Source organism: Microcaecilia unicolor, chromosome 9, assembly GCF_901765095.1.
Source record: "Microcaecilia unicolor chromosome 9, aMicUni1.1, whole genome shotgun sequence".
Taxonomy (NCBI): domain Eukaryota; kingdom Metazoa; phylum Chordata; class Amphibia; order Gymnophiona; family Siphonopidae; genus Microcaecilia; species Microcaecilia unicolor.
Genome location: NC_044039.1, coordinates 174,362,867 through 174,387,003, shown reverse-complemented (window position 1 = coordinate 174,387,003; position 24,137 = coordinate 174,362,867). Strand labels below are relative to the sequence as shown.

The following is a 24,137-nucleotide window of genomic DNA, read 5'->3' as shown; positions in this document are numbered from 1 at the left end:
TTTAGTGCTATATTTGGAATACGACATATCTTTCCCTATCAAGTGATCCTAGCATGCATTAAAATGAGACTGATATAGATATAAAACCTCATATTCGGTATCTGAGCGGTTCAGTAGTGATAATATGCTGTATCGTGTTACCCAAGGGGCAGACTAAATTCGCGCAAACAGATCAGACAACAGTAAACCTACAAAGAAAAAAATGAAAACATTGTCCATTCTACACGTTTCAGAATATGTGAAATATTTAAACAAGTGGCTACCATATCAAACTCCTACAAAGAAAAGAAACACTTCACAAACGCAAGATAAACATTTGTTTACGTACCTCTACCGAAGCCTGTGATTTAGGTTGTGCATTGCCTTGGAATCGTTTAAGTGTATCTAGTAATGAACACACGTGACAGAAAGAAACCCCGACCATATGCCTAAAGACAGCTCCCTAGATACCATCTCCTTTCGATCTCTAGGTGCTTCCCACAGCACCAATTCTCTAAAACTCAGAAAACCGATTCCTGTCTTGCAGCTGTCATAATATATTGTAATAAAATTACGCAACCAGTTTTCAGATCCTTTACTTAGCCGCCGCCAACGGGATTGCCACAGTCGAGTGCAGCTAAATTCAATACTAGGTGTCGGGCAGTCACGTCCTCTCCGCCTTTCTCAAACAGCTGGAGTTTGGATTGGCTGGAGTCACGTTTAAACCCGCCCTCGGTTGTAAAAACCAGGTCCGTGAACAGCAGGCAAAAGCTGCCACTGCGGATATCCAGCAGCGTTTGAACCCAGCACAGGACCCCGCCCCCCCTTTTGGCCAAGATCAAGTGCGAGGGCTAAACTCTGACTGGAGGAGGGCGGCCCACATTATTTGTTTGTTGAATGAGAGCCGGTACGATATTTACCGGGAAAACCTTTACCTTCGAACCAACAGCAACCAAAGCAGGAAGATTTTAAGTACTACGCTTCGCATTTTCTCATTTACATAGCTGCCGTGAAGAGAACAAGTAAAATCTGTTTGTATATATGCAAATAAATGTAAAGTCTTAATCCTCGACTGCCAACTGTAGCATTAAAAAAAATGGGGGAGGGGGGAATGTACCCATTATAAAAAGGAGTGATGGAATATATTTTAAAAAGGCAACTATAATTCAAATGAATGCTAGTGTTTTATGGTTTTTATCTTAAAACCTTTAATTTTCAGTGAAAGCATCTTCTTTCAAATGTTGTGAGAAGAGAGGTGTGGTAGCCATTAGTCCACTTTTAAAGGTAATCAATAGCCCATTACATAACAGATCTTTGTAAGCCACATTGAGCCTGCAAATAGGTGGGAAAATGTGGGATACAAGTGCAATAAATAAAAAAAATATACAATATACATACAATAGTGTGATAGCCGTGTTAGTTCACTTTTAAAGGTAATCAATAGCCTATTACAATATATATACAATATAAACAATATATATACAATAGCCCATTACAAAGCAAAAAATTGTATTGCCTTGTAAATTGTATTGCTCTCCTGTCTCTCTGATTCTCACCTATCCACCCCATCCTGTTAGACTGTCACTGAAATGCTTTGATGTTTCACTCATATATACTGTCATCTACCAACTTTTGCTTATTTCTGATCTGACGAAGAAGAAGAGCAACCTTCGAAAGCTAATCAAGAAATGTATTAAGTTATGTCCAATAAAAAAAGGTATCTTATTTTCTTTTGTTTTCTTTCTACTGATTACCTTTAAATGTTGTGAGGCAAACACTGCCTCCTCCGCCCCTCTCCCTCACACCAAAGGTAAACATACACACTTTTTTCAAGATTCCAATGTATACTACATTGTGACAAAAGGGGTGACAAAAGGAAACATGGGATTTCGGAAAGTCATCCCCAGAATAAACATGATGGCAGAGGAAAAGATAATGTAAATATAAAAAAAAACACCCAAACTCACTAAGCACATGGAAAGCTATGTGCACAAATGCTCGTAGTCTAAGTAAAACGGTTCAAGACTTGCAAGCCCTGATGTTTGAAGAAAACTTGGATATTGTTGCTATTACGGAGACGTGGTTCAACGATTCTCATGAATGGGATGTGGCCGTACCGGGCTATAATCTTTTTAGGAAGGATAGAGAGGAATTAAGAGGTAGAGGAGTAGCTCTGTATGTGACAGAGAATATCAGAGCAGCTGAAATGCAGGGAACATGGGGAAAAGAAGAAGCTTTATGGATCGTCCTGGAAAGAGAAGACGGAACCTGTATCCACACGGGAGATATCTACAGACCTCCTGCGCAAACAGAGAAGTTAGACAAGGATCTGATAGAAGATATTCAAAAGATTGGTATGAAAGAGGAGGTGTGCTACTGTTGAGATTTCAATTTGTATGACGTGGATTGTAACGTTCCATCTGTGGAATCGGAAAGAAGTAGGGAGATTGTGCATGCCTGTCAAAGTGCCTTGCTCAGACAAATGGTGACGGAACCCACGAGAAAACATCATGGATTCATGGGCAAATGCATTTCAACTAAAACTCAATAAAGAAAAAAACTCATTGTCTCATCCTCTCATCCCAACACAGCGAGGACATCCCCACAAGTATCAACACCCCAGATCACACCCTTCCTATCTCAGACAGCTGGAAAATCCTCAGCGTTACAATGGACCGTAACTTAACACTAGAGAGCCAAGTGGCATCCACAACAAAGAAAATGTTACTACTACTATTTAACATTTCTAAAGTGCTACCAGGGTTAAGCAGCGCTGTACAATTTAACAAAGAAGGACAGTCCCTGCTCTAAGGAGCTTACAATCTAAAGGACAAAAAAGTCCAGTCAATCAAATTGGGGGCAGTCTAGATTTCATGGATAGAGGTACACTCAATGTGTACCACTCAATGTGGAAACTCAAACGCGTGAACCAATTCTTCCCGAGGGAAACATTTCGCAACCTGATACAATCAATGGTACTAAGCCACTAGATTACTGCAATGGAATTTATGCGGGATGTAAAGAACAAACCTTAAAGAAACTTCAGACCGCTCAAAACACGGCAGCTAGGCTTATATTTGGTAAAACACGATTTGAAAGCGCAAAACCCCTCCGTGAAAAACTACACTGGCTCCCAATCAAAGAACGCATCGCCTTCAAAATCTACACCCTGGTTCACAAAATCATCTACGGAGAAGCCCCAAGTTACATGACAGACTTGATCGACTTACCAATTAGAAACACATCCGAATCAACACGATCTTATCTAAATCTGCACTACCCAAGCTGCAAAGGACTTAAATACAAAACAACTTACGCATCTAGTTTTTCCTACATAAGCACACAACTGTGGAATGCATTACCAAAAGCCTTGAAAACGACATACAACCACCTAAACTTCCGGAAATCACTAAAAAAAACAACCTGTTTAAAACGGCATACCCTACCGATCCAACTTAAATGCCTAATCTTTGCAACACAACCAAACTAAAGCACGTAATGGACATAACACAACTCTTCCGTTCTCCGATTCCCTAATGTGGCTGTGCCATGTGAACTTGATCTTACCACACCACCACCCTGTATTTGTTCACACTGGAGCCTGCAAAGGCCTCTCCGGTGAGACATAGTGAACAGATATTGTGCACTGGTTGAGGGGAGGTGCAAACCATGTGAGCCACCACTGTCTCTGCCTGTACAGAATTCCCCCAAGAATAGGTAATTCAGCAGCAGATCTGTGAGGAGCAGGTTGCAGTAGTCCAAGTGGAAGGTGATGAAAAGCACATCTGTTACTTTTATGTTTTTCCTTTTTTATTGATTTTTAAAGAAGCAACAAAGCCCGTTTTGTGAAAAATGAAACGGGCCCTAGGAAGGCTCTCGTGTAAGCGATTTCTCCTCTCTTCCCCCTGCCCTTCCCTCCATGTCCAGTGATTCTCCTCTGCCCTGCCATCCCCTCCCCTTCAATCCATGTCCAGCGATTCTTCTCTGCCCTCCCCTTCAATCCATGTCCAGCGATTCTCCTCTGCCCTGCCCTCCCATCCGTGTCCCGCGATTCTCCCCTCCCATCCAAATCCAGTGATTCTCCTCTGCCCTGCCCTCCCATCCGTTTCGTGATTCTCCTCTGCCCTGCCCTCCCATCCGTTTTGTGATTCTCCCCTCCCCTCCCATCCATGTCCAGCGATTCTCCCCTCCTCTCCCCTCCCATCCATGTCCAGCTATTCTCCTCTGCCCTGCCATCCCATCCATGTCCAGCAATTTTCCCCTCCTCTCCCCTGCCCTCTTCTCCTTCCTGCCACCCTGCCTTTAAGCCGTTCATGTTACCTCAGTTCACAGCGGCGGCAGGCTCGGCTCACGTCGCCTCCAGCCTTCCCTCTCAGTGTCCCGCCCTCCAATGTCATTTCATCTTTCCGCGAGGGTGGGACACAGAGGGAAGGGAATGCTGGAGGCGAGCTAACGTCAGCTCATTTGCATGCTGTTACAAAGCCAGCCAGCCAGCCAGCCATCCAGGGAAGCAGAGTGACCAATTATTATATAGATTCTATGCCACATTGTTAGCTTATGCGAAAGGCAGTGTTTAAAGTTTGTTTTTATTGTGTTGTGTTTAGAGAGGAGGAAATGGATTTTGGAGAGGTTGTAGAGAAAGCCATGCACTGGCAGTGTTGTGGATGGGCACATAGGAGAGAGAGGAATCACAGGAGATCCAAAGATTGTGGGCGGAGTGAACAGGGTAGCAGTAGTGTCATTCACAGTAATTGAGAAAGGGGAGATGGGGGAAGTGACTTTTTTTTTTTGGAGGGGGACAATAAGGACTCTGTTTTGGCTATGCTGAATTTTAGGAAATGCTGAAACACCCAAGCAGCTGAGATTGGAAAATCGGTGAGAGCTTTGAAACAGAGGGGTAGATCTGGGAATAGTCTGCAAAAAGATACTGTAATACTGGAAACCATGAAAGGAGATCAAATTACCAAGGAAGAGGACCTAGAGAGAGAGAGAGAGAGCCCTAAGGCACACCAACTGATAGATGGGAAATGATCCTTAAATAGCTCTCTGCCTACTGCAATGTGAGAAATATCACAAGTTTCTGCTATGACAAGCAGCTGATGGGGACACATTCTTTTGTGATTCTCTGTAAGTCTGAACTGTAAACCCAACCATTTGCAACAAACTGTAGACAGTGCCTGGAAAATCGGTAAGACGCTAATGGAAAGCAACCTCAGTTCAGGCAAGAGTTTTTACAACAACTTTATTTCCTAAATTTAGCACTCATTTCCGACAGGATGATTTGATACACCTTTACTGGGAGTTGTGACTCAATTAGAAAATTGACTAGTTAACATGGACTGCCTTCCTAATATCCACAATACACCCACAGCAGACCATTATTTGCTCACTTTCTCTTTTAATCTGGGAGGTGTAGTGTTCAGATAAAACCCTGCCCAGCGAGACCTTCATTGTCAAGATGGGGAGTGATCTATCCTGTATTTTAGGGAACACCAGGAGGTTAGGAGGCAGGCAGGAGAGAGCTGATAGACAAGATGTTTTTCGGAGCAAAACAAGGAAAATTAAGTGCTATGTTTTTGAAATGGGAGGATTCTCATAGGGCACCCTCTAAACAAGGCCACAAGTAATAGTGCCCACCAACTCAACAATACTGGCCCACTCGGGACCAGTTCCAACGTGCTTTACTGCACAGCATATATTCCCTTTTTTAATCCTATGCTCCCCTCTCCTCCAACCCAGCTTTGCAATAGCAGTCCTTGGCTAGGAGGAGGGGGGTGCGGAGGGAAACATCTGAGAACAACTTGCTCCAGAAGTTGATACAAGTGCATCCTAAGCCAGGCCAGTTAGTGTTACTATTGTGCAGTGGGCGGGACTTTATCCTTCCAGTGTGCTGCAAATGCTGCCATCAGCAGTATCCCTAGACCAAGCAGAGCTATTCAGCAGTGGCCCTAAAGCCACGCACAATCTGAGGAGATGTGTATACTTTTTATTTCAGAAAAAGAGCACAAAAATAATAAAAATACAAAGTACTAGATAGAGATGACAATTTTAAAATGACATTTCTGTAGGTTAAAAAAAAAAAGTTTTTACATTCAAGAACAGTCTTTTATATATATAAAAAAAAAGTTGCCCGGAGTATAGCATCTAAACATATTCAAATACTGCCTGCATTTCCTGCAAAAACATTTCCTGGGGCTATGGTTTGGACTTGCCTATATAGTTTATTAAATATTCTTATAAAATAAGCCAGGATATTTGTGTATACCAGAGAACAGGTATAAATATGTCTATTCGCTATCCATGGGGTAATTTTCAAAGGGAAAGGATGGATATGCTCTTCCTTAGAAAACTGATGGTGTAATTAGTGCTACCACCTGCAACACATTAGGCCAGTGGTTACCAAACCTGGTCCTGGAGGCACCCCAGCCAGTCAGGCTTTCAGGAAATCCACAAAACATATTCATGAGAGAGATTTGCATGCACTGCCTCCACTGCATGTAAATCTCTCTCATGAATACTCATTGTGGATATCCTGAAAACCTGACTGGCTTTGGGGTCTTCAGGACCAGGTTTGGGAACCACTGCGTTAGGCTACCCACTATAACTTTACCCTCACAATGACTAACAAAGGAGACCTGGAAATATAATCCAAAGATCTCTCAGAAGCACAGGAAAGAACATAGGCACCGAGACCTTGTTGCATGATGAGGAAACGGGGAGAGAAGATCTGCAGAGGGATTGGTGTTAAAGCAATGGTAGAAGGAAATTGCGAGTGGGATCAATGCTCCGCATTTCAACCTTTCACTTAACAACAACTGAAAATGAAGGAGGTGCCAAAAGAAAAAGGGCATCTGTGAAAGTTCATTTATCTGCACAATGTAGATACAACCACAAGAGAAACCAGAGCCTTTTGCTTCCAGATAAACCATTCATTATTTATTTTAGCCATGCAACAATGTATGTATTTCTGACGCCTACAAACTCCTGTCTCATTGGAGCAATTGTTCGCTTGCTTACAAAGGTTTTATTACATGGTACTCCAATTTACTTAATTGACCTTATTCAAAGCAGCATTTTAACAGACACCTGAAAGTGGGCTAGGCTGAAAACTGATATGCACACCTGTAAGTAAATAACAATATTACAATATTAATATCTAATCTGAAGGTTATAAACTACCTTTCTTCTGCAAAGAATTACCCAATAGCAATTTACAACAAAGCAAAACAAATACATCATTAAAATACATAATCAAAACAAATATCTTTTCTAAAATAATGATTCTTAATAGAAAGTAGTAAATAAAACTCAAATATAGAAAAACAAACAAACAAACAAAAAAGACTTCTCAAAGTCTCTCTCACCATGGGTGAACAGCGCCCTGGAACAGCACAGGAACAGTGCAAAAAAAAAAAATGTTTCCCAATGATCAACACTAATTGCATGCAAATATGTGCTCTGTGAGACTAAAGTAAAGAGGAGGAATGTGCCTCATGCATGCACACAAGTTTCATGGTAAGCGGCAGGCAAACCCAGAAGTGAAGCACACACTGGTACCATTCCATAGGAACACAGAAAAATGTAGGCAGATTAAAACCATATGGCCTATCCAGTATGCCCATCCATGCTATCTATTCTCCCTATCACTCTCTTAGAGATCCTATGTACTTGTCTCAAGCTCTCTTGAATTCAGATACTGTTTTCATCTCTACCACTTCCATGAATTCACCATCCTTTCTGTGAAGAAGTATTTCCTCAGGTATTTCCTCCTCCTGAGTCTGTCCCCTTTCATCTTCATCCTATGCCCCCTCATTCCAGAGCTTCCTATCAAATGAGACTTGCTTCCTGCACATTTATGTCATGGAGGTATTTCAACACTCTATCATATCTCCTACCTTTCTTCCAAAGTATGTCTGTCTGACCCCATACACTAAGATGAAGATCACACTGACCATTTTAGTAGCCGCCCTCTGGACAGACTACATCTTGTTTATATCTTTTGAAGATGTGGACTCCAGAATTGAACACAATATTTAAAATGAGGTCCCACCAGAATCTTATACAGGGGCATCACCACCTCCTTTTTCCTACTGGCCATTCCTCTCCCCATGCACTCAAGCATCATTTTTGGCTTTCACTGTCACCATTTCTATCAGTTTGGTCACCTTAAGATAATCACATACAATCTCCCCCAAATCCCGCACCTCTTTTGTGCACAAAAGTTCTTCACCCCCTAAACTGTACTGTTCCCTCAGATTTTTGCAGCCCAAATGCATGATCCTACATTTTTTAGCATTAAATCTAAGCTGTCAAATTCCAGACCATTTATCTAGCTTCGCTAAGTCCTTCCTCATGTTATCCACACCATCAGGGGGAGTCTACCCTATTGCAGATTTTGGTATCATCTGCAAAGAGGCAAACCTTACCGAACAGCCCTTCAGCAATATCACTTACAAAAATGTTAAAAAGTACCAGCCCAAGAGCCAAACCTTGTAGCACACCACTAGTAACATCATTTTCCTTAGATAGTAATATAGTAACATAGTAAATGAGGGCAGATAAAGACCTGTACAGTCCATCCAGCCTACCCAACAAGATAAACTCATTTTACATGGTATGTAATACTTTATATGTATATCAGAGTTTGATTTGTCCCTGCCTTTCTCAGGGCACAGACCGTAGAAGTCCGTCCTGCACTGGTTGTATTCTCCAAATACCGGTGTCGCCACTCAATGTCCGCTAAGATTCCATAGATCCATTCCTTCTAAACAGGATTCCTTTGTGTTTAGACCACATGTTTGAATTCTATTACCGTTTTCATCTCCACCACCTCCCGCAGGAGGGCATTCTACGTATCCACCACCCTCTCCGTGAAAAAATACTTCCTGACATTAGTCCTGAGTCTGCCCCCCCCCGCAACCTCAATTCATGTCCTCTGGTTCTACCACCTTCCTGTCTCCGGAAAAGGTTCGTATGCGGATTAATACCTTTCAAATATTTGAACTTCTGTATCATGCCACCCCTGTTTTTCCTTTCCTCCAAGGTATACATGTTCAGGTCAGTGGCGTAGCCACAGGTGGGCCTAGGTGGGCCGGGGCCCACCCATTTAGTGCTCAGGCCCACCCAACAGTAGCACACATTTAGTGGTAGCTGATGGGGATCTCAAGCTCGGCCAGCTGAAGACATCCCCCTGATGGTAACAAAAATGCTACTCTCCACAATGCTGGCACCTGCACACGCTCAGTTTTCAGCGCATGCCTGCTGCATACTGCCAAGGTGGAAAGAAGCATTTTCCCCGCCAGCTGAAATATTTTTTTTGGTGGTGGCTGGGAGGGGGGAGAACACTTGGTGCCCACCCACTTCTTGCCTAGGCCCACCCAAAATTTGTTTTCTGGCTACACCCCTGGTTCAGGTTGGCAAGTCTCTCCTCGTACGGTTTGCAACGCAATCCCATACCATTTTTGTAGCTTTTCTTTGCACCACTTCCAGTCTTTTTACATCTTTAGCCAGATACGGCCTCCAAAACTGAACATAATACTCCAAGTGGGGCCTCACCAACAACTTGTAGAGGGGTATCAACACCTCCTTTCTTCTGCTGGTTATACCCCTCTCTATGCTGCCTAGCATCCTTCTACCATGGCCGTCGCCTTGTCACATTGTTTCTTCACCTTCATATCCTCCAACACCAACACCCCAAGGTCTCTCTCCTGAGTTGAGTTTGCTAATCTCTCCCCTCCCATTCAGTATCTCTCTTTTGGGTTTCTACACCCGAAATGTATCACTCTGCACTTTTTGGCATTAAATTTTAACTATTGTTTGTTATCTTATTTTTTTATTATTTTTAATTTGCTATAGTGTAAATAACTCAAAATCTATTATGGCTAAATCTTTAAAGTGCTCAGTAAAACACATATCACTCCGGCTGGTCAACTCATAATATGTGATGGAAAACATCGTCGCACTTCAGCCCTCCCTCTCTCCTTAAATCAATATAATGTATTCCGGGGATATAACACCCACAGACATTCAACATAACAACGCCTTTCTAAATGAGTACTTAGCTTGGGGCTGGTTTCATACGATCTTCTGGTAGTTGTCGTGTAGTTGGCAATAGACCTCCGGAGCTCTATGAGTAAAAAAAATGTGAAAAAAGTAAAAACTTCCTGGCTCAATAATCCACAATGTTCGGCTGTGCGCCTCTTATTCTGTCCTGTTTTCAGATCCTCATCCTTTGTTCTCAACACAACTTGTGTTTCTCTATTTGTGGCTTCTTCTGGAGAACTTAATTTGGGGCACTGCTCCTGCCATGTGGTGTCAATCTGAAAGGTGGAACGCCAATCACTCCCTCGGCTTCCAGGGGCTTCCCTTCACTTCCAAATTCAATCAAAACCAGCAGATTTTAAGAAGAAAATCATGGGAAATCCTCTATTCAAACACCCTAATGCCAGCTCTGAGCTAGTGTTAGGTTTCTAGCGGTAAGGGCGGCTTTGGGAAGAGAATAGAAAATTACCTCATTAACATCTGTTTGACTACATTTAAACACTATTTGAGCTAATCTTTGGTACACACATTGTTTCCCGTGCTAGAGCCCTCTGAACATTCTGCGCGGATTAGCGCCGGTGTTAGGTTCTGAGCATCGCCCCACAAAGAACTGAGCACATAATACAAATCAAAATACAACTGGAAAATAGAAAAAAATACTACAGACTCTCTCCTGTATCAAACAAATGCATCTCCAATCTCTCTATATAAAAGGCAACCCCAAAGTTCTAATGAAGCCTCCACGGAAGTTGAGGCGCCCAAGATATCCTGTGTGCCCCTGAGTGTCTGCACCGCCCTCGCATCAAAACGTGATGACGTCGAGGGCGGAGCAATGACACTCGAGGGCCGAAACGGAAACGGCACAGGCACAGAGGCGCAGCAAAAACAAAAACAAAAAAACAACCCTCCCCACACAGAGCGAACCACGAACAATGTCTGACGGTCACACGGAGGCAGGCAAGCAGCTCGGAGGGACGGAGGGAGGGGGCCCCTACCATTATAAAACCTTGCTAGCGCCCGTTTCATTGCACTGAGAAACGGGCCTTTTTTCCTAGTTTATACATAAAATCTATTCTTATAAAGACCTTGTTAAAAAAAAGGGGGGGGGGGGTGGATTAATAGGAGCAGGACTCAGAATCCCTTTGATTCATGGAGTGTATTCCCAGCTCGGACACTAACTCAATTGTGGATGTGTGAATGTATAATGCCACATGACTATAATTATTGCATCTCAGCACACCCAATCATTTTTGTACACTAATGATTTTTCTTGACTCCTCCCTTTAAAGGCAGTCATGCAAGAATGCATACTTGTCCATATCAGAAGTGGATACATACATAATCCTGAAGCTCCGTTATTGTGAAACTTACTACATACAGAGATACGAGTCAAAAGGTTAAGTGCTATATACTATATACTGAATAATGGTTAATTAAACCATTTCTTTCTGTCTGTGCGAACATGTTCCAACATTACACAAGTACTCTTCCGTTTGAGCTTACTGAAATGTCTTAGATGTTCCAGCAAACAAATGTTATATTAAATTTCATTTTATAAAACACAAAGCATATATGCATGCCACGCCAACAAAATCTTAAAAGCTGATCAGACTGGTCACAGACATGGAAGGTCGTAATTTGATATCTGGGTGGGAGAGGGAGAGGGAAAGTGTCATAGACATTACCCAATGGCCAGATTCAGGACCTATGACTCCTGGTACAAGATCCCTGGCACACAGCTGCAATTGCAAGTTAGTTTATTTCTTAAATTGCCTTTCCAGTATATGATCAAAGTGAAATGCAATTAAAAACATCAATAGGTTACAAGAACAAATCACTTGACCACATATGGACCTGTTTCTACACCAGACCACACACCTCAGAAAACTTCAGAAAGGCACCATTTCTATAACAGGACATAGCTTCAATAACCAAAATGGGAACTTTGGGTGGAGGGAGGGTATATACATTAGAGGAAAAAATTCCCAGATAGTTGTGACTGAGTTCATGATGCCAGTTCCTAATCATGGTCCTTACAGAACTAGCAGCTCAAAGAAACTGCTGGAAACTGCAGGGTCAAAAGAACCCAACAATTAGAAACGCATCAATTACTCCTTGAGAAAATTCAATGTGAAATGGTCCATTTCGTTTAGACCTAGCCAAAAATGTGAATTCAACTGTAAAATGTTTATTTTTAAACAAGAGTTAGCTTATTATAACTTTTTCAAAGGTGTTTACCCTACTAGGCCTCAAACTTACAGCTCCAACTTCAGCAGATCCTCCAGCCTGCAGCGTTAAACCTTTTACTTATACTAAATTGAAAAAAAAATCCAATGTTGGTTTTGCAAAAGGGTTATCTTAAAGTATGTTCTGATATATATTTATAAATGCCAGCGAACTTCTCATAATCATGTGTACATGCCTGCATATTCAATGTAATCTCTCTCAAATAACTCTTGTAAATTCTTTTTGTACATTCAATTATTTGATTGTATCTAGCAAGGGCTTTTACTTTTTATCTGAACCACAGCAGTTATTGGTGTTTCTCAGTGCTAAGCTAGCTGAACTACAGCCTTCTCCCTCAAGTGCTGCTCTCCTAACTGACCTACTTCTCTCTTTCACAGGCAGGGGCATATCTGCGTGGGGCCACGGGGGACTGGGCCCCCGTAGATTTGGCCCTGGACCCCCCTGCCGACAAACCTCTCCACCCCCCTCCCGCCGCCAACCCGCCGTCGCCATCACCTATCTTTGCTGATGGGGGACCCCAATCCCCGCCAGCCGAGGTCCTTCCGTTGCAAAGCTGGTGGGGGACCCCAACCCCTGCCAGCCGAGGTCCTCTCTTCTTCCGTTGCAGGACGTCAGACTCAGAATTTGAAACTGAAGGAAGCTTTGCTGCAACGGAAGAGAGGACCGGTTGGCGGGGGTTGGGGTCCCCCCCCCCCCCAGCTTTTCAACAGAAGAGAGGACCTCGGCTGGCGGGGGTTGGGGTCCCCCGCCAGCAAAGGTAGGCGACGGCGGCAGGGGAGGGTTGGCGGCGGGGGGGGGGGTCCGGCAATGGCGGGGGGGGGTCTAAAATGTGCCCCCTCACTCTGGCTCTGGTCCCCCCTCCTGCCAATGTCCAGATATGCCTCTGCTCACAGGAGACCAGTTATTCACTAAGTATATCCCATCACTTCGTATGTAGTTTTTCCCCCCTTGATGAATGTTTCTTCAGAACTATGAATTGGATTCCCCTCCATTTCACAACTAGTAGAAACTGTCCGAACTCCCTGCTAATTGTAAACGTGGTCCTTTATTTTTGAGCATCACTCTTGACCTACTCTTTTGCTAAAACAAGTTGTTTCTGCTTGTAATAATTTGTTTTTGTTAACATTGGCCATGGGGGGTTGGGGGGTTGGGGGGTTGAGTTATCTTCAGACCCTTGTGTTGCCTGCTCTTACTCTTCCAGGTATGCAGGGAACAGGAGGGGAGGGGATGACATTGGAGTACACAGAGCAAATTAAATCAAAGCTACTCCTCTTTAATCCAGCCCTTCCCTTCCTGTTTCTTCTAAGGATTAGGAGATGAGGGGATGATGTGGAGTGGCCAGAGCAGAGTACACAACAGCTACTCTGCTCCCTAATGCAGGGGTGTCAAAGTCATTTAATTGTCAAGCAGAACTGGAACAACATTTATGGGGAGAAGGATTTGCATTATGTTCTATATATTTGCATATTAAATTTATTATACTTTATTTAAAAAGTCATTTTCTAACATTGTGTGTTCAGTTAATTTGAAATTTTTTTTTTTTTTTTTTAGGAGGGATAGAGGACAAGGGGATCAAGGTAGGAGGGCTAGAAAAGTGATGGAGGAGCAAAGGGGTAATTAGGCAACAGAGGGATGGAAAAAGGAGTAGAGGAAAAAAGTGCATCCTGGATCAGGGAAAGGAAAAAAAATGTCACACCCCACTGTACATCAATCCCATTAGTTCTCTCTCTCCACCCCTCACACCTTTTTGATCCCTTCACAAGTTCTTCATTCCCCTCCCAACCTACTCACTCACTCACCTACCTGCAGCACCTCAAATTCCATCACTCTTGCTCTGCCCTAAAGCCTTTCCACTCTGTATAGTCCTCCCCCAAAGACTCCTATCCCTACTGTATTCACCTGAGTCACTGTTGCTCCCTTCCCCCCACACAACCCACAGCCTCTCTGATTCCAGCACTCTCTTGCCTATCCACCAAATCTCCTCATGGTCCCATTTCTGGCCCCGATTGCAGCAGTGGAGAGAACAGTAATGGCAGAATCAGGGCACAGGCAGCACACTGGGGACTAAAGTGGTGGCTCTTCTCCTCTTCCTCTTTCCTAGCCCAACTCGCTTGACCCATCGTGCCACGCTTTAGACCTCTGGGACAGTGTAGTGTTGTGCAATTCAAAGCATGGAACAAGCCTGAAAAGAAGAATTGGACATCTCCCTCCTCCTCTTACCAACATGCTTAGATGGGTAGGCGCAGGAGGAAGAGGGAAAAAACCACCACTTCTGCTGCTCTATCATAGAAACAGCAAATGATGGTTGAAAGAGATCATATGGCCCTTCAAGTCTACCCATCCTTACCAACCAAGCAGCTCTACAATCCCTTCCTCATCCTTACAGATCCTTTCTTTATTTTCTTAGGGTTTGTTTACCACTTTATTAAGGGAATTCAGTCAAGGTGGTGTACAGCAAAAATAAAACACAGGTGACACAACAGTAAAAATATTCAAACATTACAATGTCAACACAATACACTTACACATGCCCCATGCTTTCTTAAATTCAGTTACAGTCTTCATCTCCACTACTTCTGCTGGGAGTCTGTTGCAAGCATTCAAAACCCTTCCCTTAAATAATTATTTCCTTTGTTTACTCCCGAGTCTAGTCACCATTCACCATCCTTAGACCACTATGTATGGAGATCTTTAAGTTTGCCCCTATCTGCTTTATGATGAAGACCACTGCTCATTTTAATAGTCATCCTCTGGATCAGCTCCATTCTTTTCATATCTTTTAGAAAGTGTGGTCTCCAGAATTGTACACAATACTCCAAATAAGCTGTCATCAGAGACTTATACAGAGACATTGAAATCCTTTTTTTCCTGCTGGCCATTCCTCTCCTTTTGCGCCCAGGCATCCTTCTGGCTTTTGCTGTCACCTTTTCTACCTGTTTGGCCACTATAAGACCATCAGATACAAAATCACCCATAGGTCCTGCCCTTCTTTTGTACATGAAATACTTCACGCCCTATACTGTACCATTCCCTTGGGTTTTTGCAGCTCAAATGCATGACCCTGCATTTTTTTTAGCATTAAATGTTAGCTGCCAAGTTGTAGGCCATTCATCAGGTTTTCCTAGATCCCTCATGATGTTATCTATACTTTTCAGGGTGTCTACCCTATTGCAGATTCTGGTTATCTACACAGAAGCAAACCTTATCCAATATCCCTTCTGCAATATCACTTACAAAATGTTTTTAAAAAATAAGCAGGCCAAGAACCAATGCCTGTGGGACTTCTTGGGTGACACCCTTATCCTGAACGTGAGCTAGATTTACTACTATCTTTCATTTCCTCTCACTCAGCCAGTTACTTTAGGGACTATACCATACCTATGTGGAGCCTCTTCAACGTCGCTTTCGGCACCTAATCACAACACTTCTACTCAGGAAATCTAGACTACCCCAACTTGACATTTCGTCCTTTAGATTGTAAGCTCTTCTGAGCAGGGACTGTCCTTAGTTATTAATTTGTACAGCGCTGCATAACCCTAGTAGTGCTCTAGAAATGTTAAGTAGTAGTAGTAGTAGTAGCCATGTCAAGGCTTTACTGAAATGTAAGTACAGCACATGATCTCTGGCCTGCTGAAATGTCCCAATTCTGTCGTTCTCTCGATGAGAGCCACAAAATAAAAACTGCCTCGGAGACTGCGTCACATCCTGCTTTCTTTAATGGGAACTTTAGCCAGCACAAGCTACCAGTCAAAATGGATGCGTGAATCTGCTGTGGGCTGAATGAAGGGGCTCAGCGGACTGGAAACAGCCCATGGGCCATATGTTTGAACCCATCATTTATAGTTTATTGGAATTTAATATACCGCCCTTTTTGAAGGACAAGTCAGAGCAGTATACAATAAAACCAGGAAAATTAAAAGCATTACTCCATCTTATAAGACCAACCAACCAAGGGATACGTAAAACACATACATTCATTCATTAACTGTGGGCTCACTACTGAGCGCTGTTGTGATCTCCCTTCTCAGGATGGGAACTTATAAACCTGCAAAAGTTACTTCAAAGAAATAAGTTTTCAATGCAGCCCAGAATGTAGTATAAGAATGTTCCAATTGGAGGTCTTAATCCAATTCCTCCTACAGAAGGAACTGTTCAGAATGCTCAAGTAACTGACATTCTTCCCTGGGAGTAAAGGGCTGAACAATGGGGTTTTCACTAACAGACCGACCAAATTTGTTTCGATGCCTAAACTTATCTGAAATCCAAATTTGAGCTTGTTTCTACTGAAAATACAAGTGTGTTTTCAGCTGAACATGAAACAGCACGGTATCCCTGAAAGTTTTTCAGCCACCGCTCCCTCATTCCCCCCCCCCCCCACAGTATCAGCTGTCCTCCAGGGCCCCCCAAACAGGATCAGCCCCCCAGACTCCCACCACCACCTGTAGACCCCCCCCCCCTAAGACCTACAAGCACTGGGTGGTCCAGTAGTACAGTTGGGGCAGGAGCAATCTCCGCTTGTTCCTTCCTCTACCAGCTCCCTTGTCAAATTGTGGTAAGGGTCCAGGAAGAGGGGGCCAGTGATGGAAGTTGTTGCACCTGGGGGGGGGGGGAGGAAGCGAGGAGGTGCAGCGCTGATTAGAGGTGGCCGGTTTTGTTTCTGTTTCAGTCGAAACCGAATGACAAAATTCAGTTGCAGGTTTGATTTCGGTTGTCTTCTGTCTTTATACAACAATACACACATTACTCGCCTTTCCAGATCCAAGCTCAAGGCAAGCTACAGTTCAGGTACTACAGTTACTTCACTGTCCTAGAGGGCTTACAAACTTAAGCCATACTCGAGGAAATGGAGGGTGAAGTGACTTGCTCCAAAGCTCATCAGCAGGAAAGTGGGATTTGAATCCTGGCTTTTCTAATACTCACCCCATTCCTCTAAGCTACTCCTCCACTTCAAACTTAAAATTATGCACTATTGTGTTCTTGTCATTCTCCACACCGAGCACATACATGATTTAATAATAAACCTATCTCCTCAACTTTGTAAATTATCACCTCTTCAAGGTCAATTCCTTGGATGACTTACAGCAGAAAGGCAGGTTTTAACATATTCTGGCAGCTCAGACAGCAACAAAACAATGTAACATGTTTAATCACCGTCAGTCCTCCTTCTGAAGCTACACACCCCTGCAGTGGGAAGCAACCTCAAAGAATGATTCTTAGCTAAGTCAATTTGTTACATAATTATGCATCTTTGGAACCCAAGAGAAATATTTTCCTATTAAGTTTAAGGGATTCATCATCACATTCCACATAACATACCCATTTTAAAAGTCAACAGAAAATATGAAAGCATTTGCTGCTAATTTGTAGGGGGTAGGCAGCTAAAAAAAAACTTTTTTGTGTGTTTATGGGAATTTTGATTTTATTCAGGTTTCCATGGCCATTTTGATGTTACAGGAGCAATGTTGTTAAGAGTGTGTGCAATTATTGGCAATGAAAAAAACAAAACACACAAATGTTTTTTCATTTCCATTTGCTAATGACATACAACCGCATGGGGTATGTTGTTGACATTTCCCGTATCATTGCAAATGACAGCCCATACCTACTAATTTGCTGAGACCAGCTAATTACAACAAGAGGGAATCTTCTTTAATGCATTTCATGTATACAACCTCCTTTTGGCCTTCATGCCATTTGTGTTCCCTTATCAATCCTCTAACAAAATTTATTTTCAAGTTAACATACTGCAGTGCTTCTTAACCCTCTCCCGAAGGCACACCTAGTCAGGTTTTCAGGATTACTCACAATGAATATACACGAGATATACTGGATAGATGCTGCATATTTATCTTATGCAAAATCAATGTGGTAATCCTAAAAACCTGATTGGCAAGGTGTGCCTCCAGAAGAAGATTGGGAAGCACTGGCGTAGTAGATGACAGCAAGTCAAGGCTAAATGGCCTATTTAATGTGCCCAAGTGTCTGGACTACCTCTTAAGAATCTACATGCAGAAGTTTGACCTCTTGTAGGATATACTACTACTACTTGACATTTCTAAAGCGCTACTAGGGTTATGCAGCGCTGTACAGTTTAACATAGAAGGACAGTCCCTGCTCAAGGAGCTTACAATCTAAAGGACAAATGTACAGTCAGTCAAATAGGGGCAATCAAATTGGGGCAGTCTAGATTTCCTGAATAGGTTAGGTGCTGAAGGCGACATTGAAGAGGTGGGCAGGGAGGGGGCTTGGCGTAAGGAAGTTTATTCCAAGCATAGGGTGAGGCGAGCCAGAAAGGGCGGAGCCTGGAGTTGGCGGTGGTGGAGAAGGGTACTGAGAGGAGGGATTTGTCCTGTGAGGCGAGGTTAAGGGTGGGAACGTAAGGGGAGATGAGGGTAGAGAGGTAATGAGGGGCTGCAGACTGAGTGCATTTGTAGGTTAGAAGGAGAAGCTTGAACTGTATGCGGTACCTGATCGGAAGCCAGTGAAGTGTCTTGAGGAGAGGGGTGATATGAGCATATCGGTCCAGGCGGAATATAAGACGTGCCACAGAGTTCTGAACGGATTGAAGGGGGGATAGATGGCTAAGTGGGAGGCCAGTGAGGAGTAGGTTGCAGTAGTCAAGACAAGAGGTAATGAGAGAGTGGACGAGAGTTCGGGTGGTGTGCTCAGAGAGGAAAGGGCGAATTTTGCTGATGTTAAAGAGAAATAAACGACAGGTCTTGGCTATCTGCTGGATATGGGCAGAGAAGGAGAGAGAGAGTCGAAGATGACTCCGAGGTTGCAGGCAGATGAGACGGGGAGGATGAGGGTGTTATCGACTGAGGATATCATTCTTTATCCAAATTGTTTTTGGACATCTTTGTCTCTGGTTCTCTACCATCCTGGATAGATGAGGAAACAAGCACCCACTATTTATCCCATATAATAATTTGTATCTCCAACGTTCCATGGCTGGCTGGCTGGGTTCGTAACATCTCCTGACGTCAGCCAGCCTCCAGCGTTCCCTTCCCTCTCACTGTCCCGCCCTCGTGTCAAAACGTAATGACGTCAGAGGAGGGCGGAACAGTGAGAGGGAAGGGAACGCTGGAGGCAAGCTGACGTCAGGGGATGGAACAAAGCCAGCCAGCCAGAGAACGTTCAGGTACAAAGAAGAACAGAATCGCGGGACATAGAGGACGGGGAGGGGAGGGCAGAGCAGAGGAGAGAAGAACTGATGGGATGGGATGGGAGGAGAGGAGAGAATCGTGGCACATGGATGGGAGGGCAGGGAAGAATCTCTGGACATGGAGGGGAGGGCAGGGGAAAGAGAAAAAAAATCACTTACAAGACAGCCTTCCTAGGGCCCGTTTCATTGTTGAGGAAACGGGCTTGGTTCCACTTGTTTGTATATAAATGAGAAAAAAATAATTAAAAACAGGGGCCTAGATTCAAGTTACAATAAGGGAAACCAGAGTGGTGACTACCAACATTACTTATGATAAGATCATTTTGATGATCACCAAAAACATTTATTTTCTTTATAATTGACAGATGAAAAGTTACATCAGGGTGCTAGTGTGATCTTGTGATAGAACCCAGTACCACATCAAGGATTAATAGTCATCACTGTGCCATAAAACAATAAGCCCTACACAGTTCTTCAAGCCCTGGCAATGACATATGAAGCTTGAAGAATCATTAATAGGATTAAAGTTAATTTCCAAATACAGAGCAATTTAAAATGACATGGGGAGGTTTTTTAATTATCTTTGGCTTACTTTATTAATGAGTAGCTTATTAATATTTCTGGGCTTTTAATAATTTTTAATTTTTTGTTGATATATATGTTTTAAATTTCCATTTATGTTAATGGTTGTGATTTTTTTTAATTATTGCACCTGTAAAATGCTGTGACTTTCAAGGTAATAGCAGTTAATAAATGTATACTATAAACCATAAATAAAATAAGGTATATATGCCTACAGGCAAATTCAGCCTTCTCTTGCGCACTGAGTATCCTTTCTTCCATCTGTGTATATGTGCTATCTATTTCAGCACAATGATCCAAAATGCATTTGATGCATGTAGACAGGTGCTCACCCACAGCAAATCTAGAAAACTGCCATTTTTACACCCTGTAAATAAATCATTATTGTATTTTGCCTTTAATTTAAAAGTTACTAATGCACAATTTTTGGTGCAACACAAAGTACAATCTAAGGAAGCAAAAATAATTAGATGTCCCAAAAAGGCAGCCAGCTATGCTTTTTGACAGAAATACCACCACAAAAACATAGGGCCCTGTTTACTAAGCTGTAGGTATGCTAATGCTTTTAGCGCACGCTAACACTAGAGACCCCCATAGGAATATTAGAGACCCCCATAGGAAGGAATATATGAATGTCTCTAGCGTTAGCACGTGCTAAAAACGCTAGTGCACCTTAGTAAACAGGGCCCATAGCAAGTTATATAGAGATTTGTCAGAAAGCAGATACACCAAGAGCATTCTTTAAGACAGGCCTCAACAAATTTTTGTTAATTCTAGGAGCCAGCTGCTGAGACCTCCCTCGCCTTTCCGTCCCACCCCTCCAAAATTGTCAACAGTGAATTTTTTTTTCTTGGGGGTTATGAGAGGCAGAGAAGAGAGACTGGAATCTCGTGCTACATCAGCAGTAGCTCTTTCAGAAACTGATTTACTAGGGCTCTTTTCCTATTCTGTGTCCCTGGGCAAAGAAATTTTAGAAGATCAGTTCAAGGTGCCTTTGTAAGTCACCAGCAGTCTCCCTTCCCAAAGCATGCTGTCAGCTATATGAAAGCATTGCCTTGATAGATGAAGCAAAAAGAGGCAATTGCCTTTCTGTTTCATGGCCTAGTTCCACCATCAATCTCTCAGGCCACGCCCCCCCCCCCCAGCCTTACCCCAGTCAGGCTGTTATGATTGGGGTCAGAACCCCTCTCAAACTTACCTTTTTCCTGGTGGTCAGCTTAGCTGGCTTCTGTTTCTTTTGTCTGTCCTTTCTGAGCTGCTGGCTCTGTCTCTCTGTGCTGGCAGCTTCCAGCAGCATGGGGTTAATTGTTTTACTTTACTACAGCTGTGTGGGTGGACTGAGTTAGCTCTACCTGTCTTTGGGTGTACTGGCTTCAAGTGCTTCACGGTGTTGCATTGGTGTGGGTTGGGCCTCTCTGGGTCAGTGTGCTTTTGCCTAGGTCTAGGGAGTGTGACATCATCAGGGAGGGCCTTGATAAGGAAGTGGTGTTGTTTCCTTCAGAGCATTTGCAACAGTGGCGTTTGCTTCTGGCTACTTGCTTTAGGTCCAGGTTAGTTTAGTGCAGTGTGCACTTGTGACTTGTGTGTTTGTCTTCCTTGCTTTCCCTTTTGCTACGGTGTGTAGCACTGCTGTTAGTGCAGTGCTGGAGTTTGGTGCTGGGAGCACCCTTGTTAGTAAGTGTTTAGGAAGCACCTTTTGTTGTTTGGGTATTTGGCTTTCCTGCTTGTTTCCTTGTGCTTTCCCCGCTTTTCCTCGTGACCTGTGTTTAGCTGCTGTAGCTGGATGCTTAGGAAGCACCAGGGTGAGAACCCATGTTTAGCTGCTGCAGCTTGGTGCTTAGGAAGCACCAGGGTTAGGTCTGGCGTTTGTCTTCCCTTCCTTTTCCCTTGTGGCTTCCCTGCACTTCTGTTAAAGTAGGGCGTAGGGGCACCCCTGTTAGTTTCTGTTAAGAGCACTGCTGTTAGTGGAGGGCTTAGGAGCTCTTTGGTTGGTGCCGGGCTTAGGAACACTTTTGGTCAGTTTAGGAGTTAGGCGCACTTCAGCTACAGCCTGTTCTAGTCCTGGTCCCTGTGTCGTCCAGTAAGTCCTGCCGGCTACTCAAACCCAGGAGCTCAACTCCTGGGGGGCTTAGTAGCTAAGTGCAGGTGAAGCTGTGTGAACCAGTCCGGTGTGCTCCAGTCCTGTGTCCTCCTGTCCGGGGGATTCCAGTCCAGTGTTCCAGTCCGGGGGATTCCAGTCCAGTGTTCCAGTCCAGGGTTCCAGTCCTGTGTCCTCCAGTTCGGGGAATTCCAGTCCCGTGTTCCAGTCCATGTGTTCCGGCTTGCTGAGTGGTGCCTGCAGTCCCTGCCGGTGTTGGTGTGCTTGCCCAGCGTTGGTTGGTGGGTTTTGCCTGCTGCTGTCGCTCCTTGTCAGCAGCCCAAGGGCTCAGGTTTGCTCCAGAGCCCGGCCCCGCGGGCTCTGAACCTGAGAACCTGATACAGTCTCTCTCATGCTGCACCTCCAGCCAATCTCTCAATCCCCTCCACAGCCTTCAGCCAGTCATTCTCTCATGCCCCCCTTCAGCCAATGTCTCAACCTCCCCCCCACAGCCTTCGGCCACTCTCTCATGCCCCCCCTTCCCCCTCTCATAGGTCACCAGCTTTTGCCTCCCTTTTTGCAGTACTGCCTCTGAAACTGCTTTCCTGGCTCTGCACAGTGATCTCCATATACTTTGAGACATATTGTGCAGGAAGGTTGGGAAGTCTTGTGGGACTTGAAACCGTGAGACTTTCCGAACTTCCTGCACAGTGCGGCTCAAGTATATAGAGAGCATGATCACTGTGCAGAGGCCAGGGAAGCAGTTTCAAAGGAAGCACTGTGAATAGAGGAAAAAGATTTTCAGGGGTATGCAATCCCAGGTGCCAGGATGTAATTTCTAGGCATCATGGTGACCTGGCACCCAGGATTTGTCAAACCCTGCCTTAAGATACCACTCAAGGGTCACCCTGATAGATCTCTGCTTATACTACCATTGAGTTATCTCTGACCATAGAATGGCTTATTATTTTATTGTTAGCTGCTGATGCCACAGTGGCAGCATTCATAATCATCAGGGGAACAAATATCCCAGTTATTGGCCAACAGTGATACCTACTGACTACATTCCAAAAGAGCAGCCGAGAGAGAGAGAGAATCTGCAGCCCCTAGCCATAGAAATGTTAGTACAATGGCGGAATACACAAGCATGTTTTATCAAGGGGGAGGGGAGAGCTACAAAGTCTCATGCAACAGTAGTCTCTTATAGAGGATGGTCTGACTGAGCTGGATGCCTATAACTATACAGAGATTATATTATCATCTATTTCTTAAACCGAGTCTTTTTACTTTGCTCTAACACATTCTGAGGTTGACATTCAGTTGTATAGAGAATATATAATTTGAGACTGTTTTAACTTAGATGGTTCCAAATCATTAGTTGGAACTGTTGAATACTCAAGTGGGGGAAGCATGCAGAGCATTCCTGGAAGAATTCTTTCCAGCTTCTCAGAGAGATTCTTTTCCCTGGAGGGAAGGCAATAGAGAAACAGAGAAAATCATGGAAGATCAAGACCACACAGCCCATCCAGTCTGCTCACCTATGCCAACTACTAAGCTCCATGATCACTTCTTTTTCCTCAGAGATCCACTTGTCCCATGCTTTCTTGAATTCTGATACTGTCAGAATTCTACTGTCAGCTTATACGAGAAGCTGTTTCATGGATCCACAATGTTTTCCATAAAGAAATATTTGCTTAGATTACTTGTCTACAGTCTTTCACCTTCATCCTATGACATCTCAGTCCATTATGGCCCATTTACAAATTCAATATATCTTTTCATGGCTTTTCTGCCTATGCCAAATTGATCCCATTCTGTTATATTTTTGTAGAAGTATTTTGTCCCCAGATAGGCATTCTCAAAATCACTTACACAGTTGGTGCTGCCAAGCCAAGCTCATAAGTGCTTCTAAATATCAGCCTGTATGTTTTGCTTTCAGACTTCTTTGGAAAGAATGGCATGAACTTTGGCAATGACTAAACTCTTAAAACCTTCATTCATGCTCTCTCATTAGTCATACCATGTTCCCATTTTGCCTCTATCAGG

At 43.6% G+C, this 24,137-nt stretch overlaps 1 protein-coding gene across 4 annotated transcripts in view; it reads right to left on the bottom strand.

Annotated features, from left to right (window-relative positions):
* Positions 1 to 24,137, bottom strand: part of DAAM1 (dishevelled associated activator of morphogenesis 1) — a 348,912-nt gene that overhangs the window by 269,874 nt on the left and 54,901 nt on the right. For 2 of the 4 annotated variants that reach the window (XM_030214346.1, XM_030214348.1), the window contains exon 1: positions 329 to 592. The exons of the other annotated variants lie outside the window; for them this stretch is intronic. In XM_030214346.1, the coding sequence (XP_030070206.1) occupies positions 329 to 424 (96 nt within the window). In that variant the 5' untranslated portion in view covers positions 425 to 592. Of the gene's footprint in view, positions 1 to 328; positions 593 to 24,137 lie in introns of those variants that run through there. 4 annotated transcript variants of the gene reach the window in all.